The following is a 13,386-nucleotide window of genomic DNA, read 5'->3' on the forward strand; positions in this document are numbered from 1 at the left end:
CAACAAAGAAGTAAGCGGCATCATTCCCCCGTGTTTGTTTTCCGCCTTTTGTGAAAGTTTTTTGTTTCCCCTGTTTTCCCCGCGGCATGGAAATTGCCGCTCGGTTCGCCGCCCTAGCTCGCCTGGATCTCCCCTTCGTTGAGTATTCCTGGGAGTTCTGCAGGCTCGCTACGGCCTTAGTTGACTCCACCCTCAACTCACTGTTCTGCCACGGGGCCAACTACCATCGCCCCGTGGACCTCCCAGACACCACGGGACTAAGCTGGAGGGAAGGAATCCTCCGGTGTCTGGAGAGCGTCCTGCCCCAAGCCAGAACCAGCCCACCGGCCACGGCATCGTCAAGTTCACCGGCCGCTCCGAAGTTCAGCGTGCCGGCCGTGCCATTGTCATGCCCGCCGGCCACGCCGAAGACAAGCCCGCTGGTGGCTCCTGTGGCAAGCCCGCCGGTTGCTCCTGTAGCAAGCTCGCCGGCGGTTCCTAAGTCACGCCCGTCGGCCGTGCCGAAGACAAGCCCGCCAGCCCCAGAGCTCGCTCCCGTGTCGGCTCCAGCCCCAGAGCTCTCTCCCGTGTCAGCTCCAGCCCCAGAGCTCACCCCAGTGCCAGCTCCTCGAAAGCGCCTTGCTGTGCCTGCTCCTCCAGAGCTTGCTCCGCCATGGCCTCCTGAGCTCCCGGCTCCGCCATGGCCTCCCGAGTCTCCTGATCCACCATGGCCTACCGAGTCTCCTGATCCGCCATGGCTCCCCAAGCTGCCTGATCCGCCATGGCGCCGCAAACGGGTACCGCTCTGGAGGCCCGCCGTCCCGTGTCTGTCCTGAGGGACCTGCAGAGCGCCCACCCCCCCCTCCCGTTTGATGTTGTGTGGCACGAGGACGCGCCTTCCGGGAGGGGGGAGTTATGTCAGACTTTGTTTTGTGTGTGTCTTGCTTCTATGTACCTTCCTATGCCCATATTTGGTTAGTTTCCTGTTCCTGTCCTGATTATGTTGATTTGATTCCAGGTGTTCCTCGTTTTAGTTCCATTGATCCCAGGTGTGTCTCGTCCTCTTCTCATCTGGTCATGTGTTTAAATGGTGTTCCCTGTCTTTAGTTCAGCGTCCGGTATTGTACATGTCTACCCGTGTTACGTGTGTTTTCCTTGTTCCCTGGATGGCATTAAAGCTTGTTGGTTTGAATTCTACTCCTCGTCTCTTCGCTCCTTCGTCTCCGTGCTCCACACAGTAGACCAACATGACAGTTATATTATTAAATATATGAATTCAGTTTTCTATAGGTGACATTTCCACCATATTTAATCATATGTTTAAATTGTTACTATAACATAAAAATACACATGGTTTCAAAGCAGCTTTTCAGTAAGTCATGATGTTAATTTTTATAATATCTTAATATCTTCATGCCTTATAGTCACATTCAGCAGATTAGAGCTGGGCGATAATATAATTTACATTTTGCAACAATACAAGCAATCAAGCACTTAAGATTTGCTATATAGTAAGTACTGTATACTGGGGATAAAGTAGATAAAATTGGATATAATATAAATAATATATATATTTATTTTGATGAGCTGGGTGTTACTGAATGTCTGTGTATAAATCTGGATATAATATATATTCAACTTTATATAGAGAGCTGGGTAATATTATTTTTTCATTTTGCAATGATATATATTAAATTTTAAATTACAGTTCTGCAAATTCAATTCAAATTGGAATTTAGAAGGCTTTTCAATTTTGAATGGTGCACAACTCAACACAACACAAACAGACACACCTTGTAGCAGTAGCGGAACTTATTGGTGCTTTTCCATCCCGATGGGCATGATCCTGTTAGGGAGGGCGTAGGCTGAGGCACAGGAGGGCTGGGTATGAGAGAGTCCTGATTCTGTTTGCAGATGTATTTGGAGCGGACGCTGGCACAGTCCTTCACCTCCCACAGACCCATGGCTTGCCCCGCTACCATCACCACACAACCTGCCTTTATCTGTGCTGCAACACCACAAGACAAAAAGCAGGTTCATCTTTAGCATTTTTACGGCTTAGCACCAAATGATAAAGGGAATGATATATAGACACAAACTATTCAGGTGCACACATAGTCATGGCATACACACGATTGTGTGTGTTTCTGTACCTGGCTCATCTCTGTTCCAGTTGGTGTATGTGAGCTCCTCTCCCGTTATCCAGCGGAACGTGCCGGTGCTGTTATCATTATACAAGCCGAGCCAGAACTGATCGTCAGATCGTCCAAACACCAGGCTGCTCACAAAGGCCTGCTCAAACCTGGAAACAAGCACATATGCACCTCATAAGTTACTTCATAATTCATCGATTTCGGAAAAGCTGAATACAAAGAATACACCAGTCCATGTTGCTAGGCTTGTGTCCAGTACCTGTTATTAATAATGACGAGTGTAGCATTGTTGCTAGCGCACATTCCTTTTGCATCATTAAAGGTTAGAGATTCTTCTCCAACCTTGAAACAGGAAGGACTGTGCCATCTCCAACCCTGAGGAGATTCACCAGAGGGAGAGAGAAAGAAGTGTGCTATGTTATAATGCATTGTATTATTCTTGCTTGAAAAATAATGAATTGGTAAATGTTTCTTAACAGTTCAGCATATTTTTTAGGCTAGTTCTTTTTTTTTGTGCTAAATGTTAAATGCACAGTGACAACTGTGAAACATTTATGGGGGACATAATCTGGAATTTTTCGAATTAAATGCATGAACACCAGCATAAACCAGTCTGGACTAGAAAGGAATTCATGCTGGTCTAAAAGCTGGTTCTGTCAGTAGGTGAATTAAATTAAATTGAATATTTAATTTAATTATATGAATTTAATATTTAAAATTAAATATATGAATTAAATTAATTGAAAATAATTCTCAAAAAAAAAAAAAATCACAGGAACAAAACATGCACACACACACATGCATTCACACACGGACGCCCACATTTTAAGGAATGTATCTAAATTACACGTCAGCACTTGGCAAGAGGCAGTAACTTGACCTCTCTGCCGGCTGTCTGCTTTACTGTTTAAGACATTACAGAGAGTCAGATGTGTTCTCTCATTGTCTGACAATGACAAACTCACTATGACTCCAAATTTAGCAGCCTGTTCCAAAAATGAAGATTCAATTGTTAAAAGTAGATTTTCATCTGCAGAAGGGGCTTACAATGCAGCAAAAGAACAGTGTTAATGCCTTATAAAATTGTTGAAATTTGTAAACCCAAATACAGGAAAAAAAGAGGGGGAAGATTAATAATAAATGCAATGTGGTAGATACAGTATTGGTTCAAGGTTTTTGATTAATTAACATCATTCTGACAGTTCTACAGGGATAAAGTCTGCTGAAGTCGTGGGAAGTCGTGGCCTAATGGTTACAGGTTCGAGTCTCGTACCGGCAGGGATTGTAGGTGGGGGGAGTGAATGTACAGCGCTCTCTCCCACCTTCAATACCATGACTGAGGTGCCCTTGAGCAAGGCACCGAACCCCCAACAGCTCCCCGGGCGCCGCAGCAAAAATGGCTGCCCACTGCTCCGGGTGTGTGTTCATGGTGTGTGTGTGTTCACTGCTGTGTGTGTGCACTTTGGATGGGATGGCATTAACACCTAACATTGACTCAAACACACATATGGATGAATACCACAAAACCTCTCAAGAACATGGCTATTTCACAAAATTATACTTTTGTAATGATTATTTTTATATTTTTTGCAGTATTTTCTTGAAAATTAAGCTCATTCTACATAACTGTTTGAAAGTGAGATTTTTTTTATGTTCTTGAAGCCTCTTCTGCTCACCAAGTCTACATTTATCTGATCAAAACTACAGTAACATTAACATTAAATATTTTGCAATATTATTACAATTTAAACAATTTATAACTGTTTTCAATTTTTAATATATTTTAAAATGTAATTTATTCCTGTGATGTCAAAGCTGAATTTTCAGCATCATTACTCCAGTCTTCAGTCTCACATGATCCTTCAGAAATCATTCTAATATACTGATTTGATACTCAAGAAACATTAATTATTATTATCATCAATGTTTTCCATATTGTGCTCATTAATAGCTTTGTGGAAACAAATTAATAATTTTTTTATAATTATTTGATGAATAGAAAGAACAGCATTTATTTTAGATAAATCTTTCATAATATTAGACTGTATATATTTTACTATCTCTACTGATGAAATTAATGCATACTTGCTGAATAGAAATATTAACTTAAGTATTACAAATCTTATTGAACCCAAACTTTGAATGGTGGTGTAATTCAATAAAAAATTAAAATAAAATAAAAATCACAATACAATATGTAAATATTATGTTAATGAGTTTGATGACGAATGATGATGACAAATGTATTTGAAACAAAAAAGCATGTTGAATTGCACTGAAAAAATAATGCATTGCATCAACAGTGCTTGAATTTTGATGCTTTGTATTTTCAGGGTTTGCATTTTTAGGGGCTGAAATTCACCAGTTGTTTATTTAAGCTGTGAATATTTCAATTCAAAACATTTCACACATATTTTCATAATTAAAAATTCAATAATCCATATTCACTTCCTAAACATTCAATCTGTTTAAAAACACGACGTATAATATTCGACAGGCAATTTTCAGTCCATTTTATTTCACTGTACAAATTCGCTTCCACAAATCCAGTGGTTCAAATTTGGCAGAATATTCAGCATTGCACATCCGGGTACTGTAGGAATAGCAGTAAAGTACCGATGCATGATCTGCATCTGCTGCAAGCGGGTGTTGATGGAGACCAAAGCAACAGGTAGAGCAAATAATTCATTCACAAAAACTGATTTGCAGAAATGGAGCAAGTGGTAAGTAGAATTTATGATTATCAGGGCCAGTATGTACAGTATATGCGGAAAAGCTGATTAGGACTCAAAAGCTATGTTTATGTTTAATTCAGCATCTTTGCCGTTACTCGTTTCCCCGTGTAGCCACATGAAAGCAGCTTTCTCTTCCAAAAGAGATTTTAATGCTATTTTACATCTTTTGCTTAGTTGCTTAGTTTCCTTAACTTTATATCATGGCTTGTGCGACGCTGAGTTAAAATACGGGGGTTTCCCTCTATGAACTAATACAGTGCTATAAACAAGACCAAGCTCAGTATATATGAATATTTAGGAAGTGAACTCTGGAAAGTGAATATGGATTACTGAATTTTTAATTCTGAAAATGTGTGTGAAATGTTTTGAATTGAAATATTCACAGCTTAAATAAACAACTATGTTGAATTAAAATGCAAGCACTGTTAATGCGATGCATCATTTTTTTCAGTTAGCACATTGCTAACTGCTTTTTTGATGCTTTTTTGTTTCAAAACATTTATCATCATTTTTCTTCCATAGTCTATCAGTGTAAGTCAAAAACTGCTGAAATGATCTATAAAATGAAGTTCGAATGGGGCTGAATTAACTGACAGAAAATTGCGGTGAAGAAAAATAAAAAGAAGTAATATAATGTATTTGAAAGAACTGTAATCATATATGAAGTTGATGAGGCGTGCATTACTTTTACTATTTATTCTTTCCCTATTTGAATTCTGTCTCATTTGTGATAACAATAACCCCCTAACCCTAAATATTCAATTTGGACACATAACTTGTCCTTAATTTGTGTTATCTTAAATTGTGTGGTTTATTGAAAAAACGTGTGCTATTACTTCTATAAGTTATAGGACTTACTTTTTTTTTTGCCTGGTGGCACACAGAAAAAAAACTGCATAGACCTACATTATAGGACCTGAATCTTATCTCTGACAGCAACCACCCAGAACCCCCAAGCAACATGCTAAAAACATCAGAACTCTGAAAATCAGAAATCAGAACACTTTTACAACCAAACAGCAACGTCCTGGAAACCCACAGCACCCTAGTTTCGCATAGGTGAGAACAGTTTTCTTCAGGTAAAAAAGTAACTTAGTCAAACTGACTGTTTCCACAAGCTTTAGGGCAGGGGTGTCCAAACTCGGTCCTGGAGGGCCGATGTCCTGTAGAGTTTTGCTCCAGCTTGCCTCAACACACCTGCCTGGAAGTTTCTAGTATGCCTAGTAAGACCTTGATTAGCTGCTTCAGGTGTGTTTGATTAGGGTTGGAGCTAAACTCTGCAGGACACCGGCCCTCCAGGACCGAGTTTGGGCACCCCTGCTTTAGGGTATCCACAAGTAACCTCTGAACTCTGACCTAGGCGATGGCATCCAGGGTCACAGCTCTTATTTAACAGATGCCTATTACCAGAGTCACAGCAAGGTAACAGCAATAACGCACACACTCATTTAAAACAAAGACGGTTTCATGTAGAGCTGCTGTAGACCTGGATAAATTGGATGGAGGGATGACAGACATTAGGCAATGAGAATGAAATGTAGCCAATGTATGCATATTTCGTTTCTGTGTGCTTGTTAGTGTAACTTGGTCCATGACCTCAAACATTTTGTCCTCGGTTAGCAAACAGTTATGAGTTATGAAGACTAGCGTGTGTGAGTCAGGCTCCTCTATTTACTGTATGCTTGTGACAGGTCTGGGTCTACTGACCACATCTGGAGTTTTAACAGCATGACACAGCAGCGACTGTGAATAGAGTCTTTATGCAGAGAGAAAGAGAGCCACAGAAAGTATGTAGGGGGAGAAATCCAGCTAAACAGAAGTAACAAACAGAAAACTGCAGGAGCTGCAGAGAACAAAACAAGGAAGGGTAATTAGAGGATTAAAGCTAATGAAAAAGGAAGAATGATAAAGAGGAATGAGAATCATAAGGAGAAAGCCAACAGAGTGAAAAACCAGAGTGCTTTACCCGTTTGCAGCCATGGTCCTCTATCCGGTCGTCAGCCTTCTGAGCCGCTTTCTTACAGATTGAGGGCAGCGAGTAATTACATGGGCTATCATTCCAGCGGCCCTCCTACAAACACACACATACTGTATAATGAGGGGTTATCGTTATAAAGCTGCTATAAATTTAGACTTTTAGGATCACTGTCTTAATTACGATTATAAAGAAAAGCAGATTCATATCCATTAACATCATTCTGACAGTTCTATACAGATAAGGTTTGCTACAAAACACATTCTGCATTAACTCACTGTACCTTTAACTCAAACTCACATAACTTTCTCTCAAGAACATGCTATTTCACCCTAAAATAATACTTTTGCCATGATATTCATTTTTATATACAAAATACATTTTTATTAGTGCTGTCAATCGATTAAAAAATTTACTACTTAATAGCACATTTTTCTGAAATTTACCGCAATTAATCCCACCTAACATTAAAGTTTTTAAATATACTTTTATATTGCAATAATATCACATTCAATCTTTAAATGAATGCAGAAACAACATAAAGAGAGTATATTTTTAATATTTGTTTAATGGCATCTTTTTTACGACTGAAGGTGAGTATCACTGATATCGATACTGTTGTCTCTATGAAACTGTTTTTTCCCCCTAATATTTAACCATTGACTATAGCCATTCAACATTACAGTATAATTGAGAGCTATCAATTTTAACATTTATTAGACCTTCAAAAAATAACTTCTAATTTAAGTGAACTTATAACAAACTTCACATAAACCCATTATAATAAATGTCATATTTAGCTACCTGTGCCCTCCAGCAAGTAGGAAATATACAGAAATTGAATTAAGTTACCAAACACTAAATTCTAAATTAAATATAGATGAATCCTTAAAGCTACAAAAGATTTTCTTCTTTTTTTTGTTCTTTGATTAACAGACATCACAGCAGCTGGTTATTAGGTTATTTTGGCTGCTTTAAGAGCTGCGGCTGCTGAACATTACGCGGATCTGAAACGCATCGTATTTTCGCACAACTCTTTACCTTTTCTGAGTCACTTCAGCTCTTAAAGTTGATGCTAATAAGATGACGAGTTGAATCGGGTGTGTTAGATGAGGGAGGCAGTGCTGGGCTGCTCCAGACCAGGACAGTTTTGAAAACCACTGCATTTCAGAGACATGTTCTTAAATGTGACACACATATAACAAATACTTACATACATGAACAGTTTTAAGGCAGCTTTAATCGCCTTTTTGGTAACTTCACGACTTAATTGATGACATAACTACAACATTGCATGCTCGTAGTTTCATTTGAGATGTTGTCAGACATATGGCCTGACAACATCTCATCCGATCACAGTTCTTCTACTAAAGCTCCTTTGTCACCTGTACCTTTTTTTTGACTAGCGCCTGGCGCTGAGGTGAAGTTCGAGTGCGCACCTGAAAAGTCTCCCGTTTAATGTGGTCGCAAAGATGTTCTTCATCTAAATAAATGCAATTCAAATTCAATAAAAAAAAAGAGACAGAAGCAGCAGTTGTGAGTGGGGTGGCCAGCTCCACCCCTGCGTTAATTGTGTTAAATATTTTCAATGTGTTAAACTGAAAAAATTTAAACGCGCTAATTTTGACAGCACTAATTTTTATCAAATGTATTTTCATATTTTTTGCACACTATATATATTTTTCTTTTTGGCAATTAAGTTTGTTCTACACTACCATTTAAAAGTTTGGGGTTCGGCTATGCTTATGTCACTTATGCTTATCTGTGTTTATTTAATGAAACAGTAATACTGTATAATATTATTACAATTTAACTGTTTTCTATTTTAATATATTTTTTAAATGTATTTATTCCAAAGCTAAATTTTCAGCAGTCATTTCTCCGGTCTTCAGTGTCACATGATCTTTCAGAAATCATTCTAATATGATGATTTGATGCTCAAGAAACATTTCTTATTATTATCAACGTTGAAAACAGTCGTGCTGCGGAAAGTTTTTGTTGAAACTGTGATACATTCATTTCAGGATTCTTTGCTGAATAGAAAGTTCAAAAAGAACAGAATCGGTTTAACATTTTTAAAATGATAAATATTTTACTATCATTTTTGATCAATTTATTGTGAATAAATATGTTAATCTTTTTTTTTTTTTTAAGTTATTTTTGCATTTCTCCTCTTCTATAGCTTGTTTCCTAATCTAGTTGTCAAATAAACCTGGCATTGTACATTAAGAATATGTTTGGATCCATAAATTGCTTTTGTACCTCTTTAGTTCTTTGCTTTGAATAAAAGTGTATGCTAAATGCATAAATGTAAATTAATGATTGTGTGGCTTACTGAAGAAACGTGCTATTAAAAAAAACGTACTGAGCCCAAACTTTTGATAGGCCTATATATTTATATGCATATATATTTATATTTATATATACTCACAGGCCCCCAGATGGTGACACAATCCTCATTAACATTTCGGAAATTGTTGGGTTCAAATGGATGCCAATAAGTGAATATGACTGGAGTGTGATCTGTCCATTCAAAGTTCATCTGCATAGCTGTATCATGTAGACCAATCCATAACTCCTCTATATCTAAGACACAGGAAAATAGAGAGTCTGAAACATCATGAAGCTTGTGCCAAATTGTATAAAATATTAAGACCTGTTGCCAGAGAATATATATTGAATTAAGTTTACTTTTACCCCATTGGCAAATTGGTTTTATATTATTATGATTATTTTATGTATTATTTTAAAATAAACAAAATTTAGTGAGGGTTATGCTCGAGAAAGAAAAAAAACTGTTTCTTTTTTTTTTTTTTACCGGAAAGACAAAAATACTGATAAAGCAAATGTGTTTCTGTATATTTATGAATGGACATTTGCATGTGTATACCTTTCTTCATATGCTTAGTGATGAATTCAAGCTCTGGGAGAGTGTGGATGCTAACAAGGTTAGCCTCCATCTTCTGACACATTTTGTGGGCGGAGCTCCAGTCCAGGTTGTCTGAGTTCAGCCTATAGCAGCCCGCCTGGAAGTTTTGCCAGCCTACATCACACTGGTACCGCCCGTCATCTGCCCAGGAGTCTGTTTCACACACAGACACAGGTGAGATCCTCAAGACCAAAGCAGACTTTCAGGTAGATCAGCAGAATCCAAACTAAAAACTTCTCGGCATGAAGAAAAACATGCAGTTTTGGGGCAAGATACTCAAATTGCATGGCTGGGCCAAACAAAGTTTACCCCTGAAATAAATCAAGTCATATTTAATAATTTAAAGAATAAGTGCAAGCAGTGGTAACATTGCTCTGTACATTTATATGTGAACCACAGACCGCAAATGTGCATACACACACTGCACACATACCTGTGGTGAAGGGGTCGAGTGTGGCATTGGGTCGTTTCTTGCAAATGTAAGGCAGAGCCACTGAACAGTCCCGGTTGTGCCAGCGACCCTGAGCATCGGTGCTGATCACTCCACAGTTTTCCTCCTCATCATAGCTTGGCATTTCTTCAACACACACACATCCATGGGATAAAAATACCTCCTTCCTAATTGAAATGCAAATGAGCTCTTCTGTGCCAAATAAAATAAAAACTACTAAGAACACTAAAGACAGCAGAACAATGAAGTAATACTGTTTTAAATGTAAAAAGAAATATACAGTCTGCTGGTCATTATTGGTTTATTTTTTGATCAGTGGTCATTATCAGAGGGCTAATAATGCCAAATAAATAAATAAACATATAAATTCACTACCAATTTAAAATACAGTAAAAACAACAATACTGTGAAATATTACTACAATTTAAATGAACTGTTTTCTATTTTTAATATATTTTAAAATGCAGTGTATCCCTGTGATGGTAAAGCTGAATTTTCAGCATCATTGCTCCAGTCTTCAGTGGAAATTGTGATTTCAGAACAACATTTATTTGAAATAGAAATCTTTTGCAACATTCTAAATGTCCTACGAATGGGACTTTTTAAAATCAATTTAATTTATGTTTGCTGATTTAAAGCATGAATTTCTTCCAAAAAGAATCTTATTGATACAAAACTTTTGAACAGTAGTGTAAATAAATAAATGGACATGAATTAATGACAAAAAGAAAAATTGCAGGTCATTGATTCAATAGAAATAATTCCATTGCTATATATGAGAAGAAACTATAAATACATAAAATTACCACAGTTATAAAGATTAAAGTTAAACAGCTGCCATTATAAGAAAATATTGACTGCAGAATGCTTCATTTGTCCAGAATGAATTATTATGTAGCTTTCAATAGCTGAAGCGTTAGTTGAAGTTAGCTAAAGTTTAAAAAATTGGAGTGGGTGTGGTTATATGAGGGTGTGGCTGTAAGGGGTGTGGCCTCACCTGCTTCCCAGTTTAGGTATTTGAGAGGGGCGGAGTCAGCCCACTGCCAGCCACCATTGAGATCTAAATCATTCAGGCCCATCCACAGGGTGGCGCTGTACCCAGTTAGCAAACCTGCAGTACACACATACTTTATAAACACATACCACTGAGTTAAAAAAAAAAAATGAGAGTAGCAAATTCTGTCTTGTTTGTTCTACATTTACCAGAATCCTTTCTTTTTAATCCCTTTGCAAACCAAATCATGTTTAATGTAATGAATTCAAACTTGTTTACATCCCTCCGGCTCTCACCGTTGATAAAGATTTGTTCCTCTACTTTAGTGATGCTGAGCAGGTCCGCTCCCTGCTGTTGGCAGCTGGTCCGTGTTTCACTCCAAGACAGCGTGGCCTGAAAGTTAAACTGGTAACAATTATCCATCAAAGGGTTTATGTCCCAAAACGTCTCACAGTCAGTACCTTTGGAAAGAGAGAGAGATGCATTTTAGTGAGCAGGAATATGTGCACTATGATGTAGAGTAGTCTCACATTCCAGCTTCCAGACTAAAACAGTAAAAGAACGTCCTGAATTTAGCAGGCCAGGTCTTTGAATGACGTGTCGAATTCACTCACTCTTTACTGGGCAGAAGCCCCAGCGCTGGTCCTTTCCGTAATCATGAGTAGTGGCACACCAGTGAAAGCCATCTTCCCTGCCCACACTGGTGCAGCTGTGGAACCACTGGCCATCGTAGAGGAAGGGGAAGTAACATGGGCTGCCATGAGAGTTTCCTTGGATGGTGTAGATTTCTATGGAGAAGAAGAGACAGAGAAACACAAGCTGCCTAACTTCCAGAAGGAATTCATGATTACCACCAGGGAAGACAGATAATGATAAATACATACAGTGCCCTCCACAAGTATTGGAACAGTAATGACAAAATTGTTTAGTCAAGACATCTGCAAATGTGATTAAAAGATGAATATGAGACAAAACTACAGAATGTCACTGAGCTAGCAGGGTGTTTTGGGTAATTGTCCTATTGCAATATGAAGCACTTTCTGATGAGTCTTGTGGCATTTTCTTGAACATTGGTAGCCAAGATGTTTTTGTACACTTCTGCATTCATTCTGCTATCACCATCATTCATTAAGTCATTAATAAATTTGAGAGAGCCTGTTCCAGAGGTAGCCATGCATGACCACGCCATGACACCACCTCCACCATGCTTCACAGATGAGGTTGTAGGATCATTTGCAGTACCTTTTTTTTACACACTTTTGCTTTCCCATCACTTAATGTCCATAAAACTGTTCCAAAATTCTATTGGCTCACCTTTGTGCTTTTTTGCAAACTCTAATCTTGCCTTCCCTTACGAAAAAGAAGTTTATTCAAGTGTGCTATTAGTATACTTCTTTAAAAATAGTAAAAATAGGAAAGTATACTTTTAGTCTACTTTTTATGTACTTCTCAGAAATATACTTAAAATGACATTTAAGTATACTTGACTTATACTTAGAAAAAGTCTAAATATATTTTAGCTATAATTGTGCTCCTAGAATCCGTGTTTTCATTGTTATACTGTAGGGGGCGCTAGTACACATCTTCTGTACAGAATTTCCAAAAAACACAAGTGAAGAAGAAACCGAAACAACAGATGCTTCCACATGTATTCTAACACGATCATCAGACATAAAACAGCATCAAAACTGTGTAAAGTTGATGTAATGTCGACCAATGAAGAGGTAATAATAACTGTCAAGCTTTGGGGTGTTGATCGACGTTATCTACGTTTTGATTATCATTCGGAAGCCTATTCATAGTCTTTTTTCAGCTTTTTGTTCAAAATGTTGTTTATTTCTTTATTTTTTATTTATGAAACTTATCCACATTCAAGTGTTTAAAAAATAATGCATGAAGCTAGAATAATTTTTTTTGTTTACAAGCAGATACCCTGTTCTTTTGATGTTTTGTATGTTCAGATATTCATGTAACAAAATATATACAAATTAATACCTAAATAGGGACATAGTAGTATACTTAAAGTATGATGTAAAGTTCACTTAAAGAAAACTTACGAGTATACTTGTAGTATAAAACTACTAAACTAGTAGTTTACTGAGACTATACTTCAAAGTGTACTAAAAATGCTACTACTACAAGTATTTAATTAGTAAACAGTATATCAGTA

General features: G+C 37.7%; 1 protein-coding gene across 1 annotated transcript in view; it reads right to left on the bottom strand.

Moving 5' to 3' along the window:
* Positions 1-1,772: 1,772 nt before the first annotated feature.
* Positions 1,773-13,386, bottom strand: part of LOC107739400 (C-type mannose receptor 2-like) — a gene marked incomplete at its 3' end in the record, with an annotated part of 29,207 nt that continues 17,593 nt past the window's right edge. Inside the window, exons 3-12 of the mRNA XM_016551503.1 lie at positions 11,831-12,004; positions 11,513-11,677; positions 11,220-11,333; positions 10,205-10,348; positions 9,733-9,924; positions 9,274-9,428; positions 6,834-6,938; positions 2,392-2,507; positions 2,133-2,281; positions 1,773-1,987 (exon numbers count right to left, since the gene is read on the bottom strand). Coding sequence (XP_016406989.1) covers positions 1,773-1,987; positions 2,133-2,281; positions 2,392-2,507; positions 6,834-6,938; positions 9,274-9,428; positions 9,733-9,924; positions 10,205-10,348; positions 11,220-11,333; positions 11,513-11,677; positions 11,831-12,004 — 1,529 coding nt within the window. The remainder of the gene's footprint in view (positions 1,988-2,132; positions 2,282-2,391; positions 2,508-6,833; positions 6,939-9,273; positions 9,429-9,732; positions 9,925-10,204; positions 10,349-11,219; positions 11,334-11,512; positions 11,678-11,830; positions 12,005-13,386) is intronic.

The sequence above is a fragment of the Sinocyclocheilus rhinocerous genome, unplaced genomic scaffold, assembly GCF_001515625.1.
Source record: "Sinocyclocheilus rhinocerous isolate Xijiao unplaced genomic scaffold, SAMN03320098_v1.1 scaffold2300, whole genome shotgun sequence".
In the NCBI taxonomy this organism is placed as follows: Eukaryota; Metazoa; Chordata; class Actinopteri; order Cypriniformes; family Cyprinidae; genus Sinocyclocheilus; species Sinocyclocheilus rhinocerous.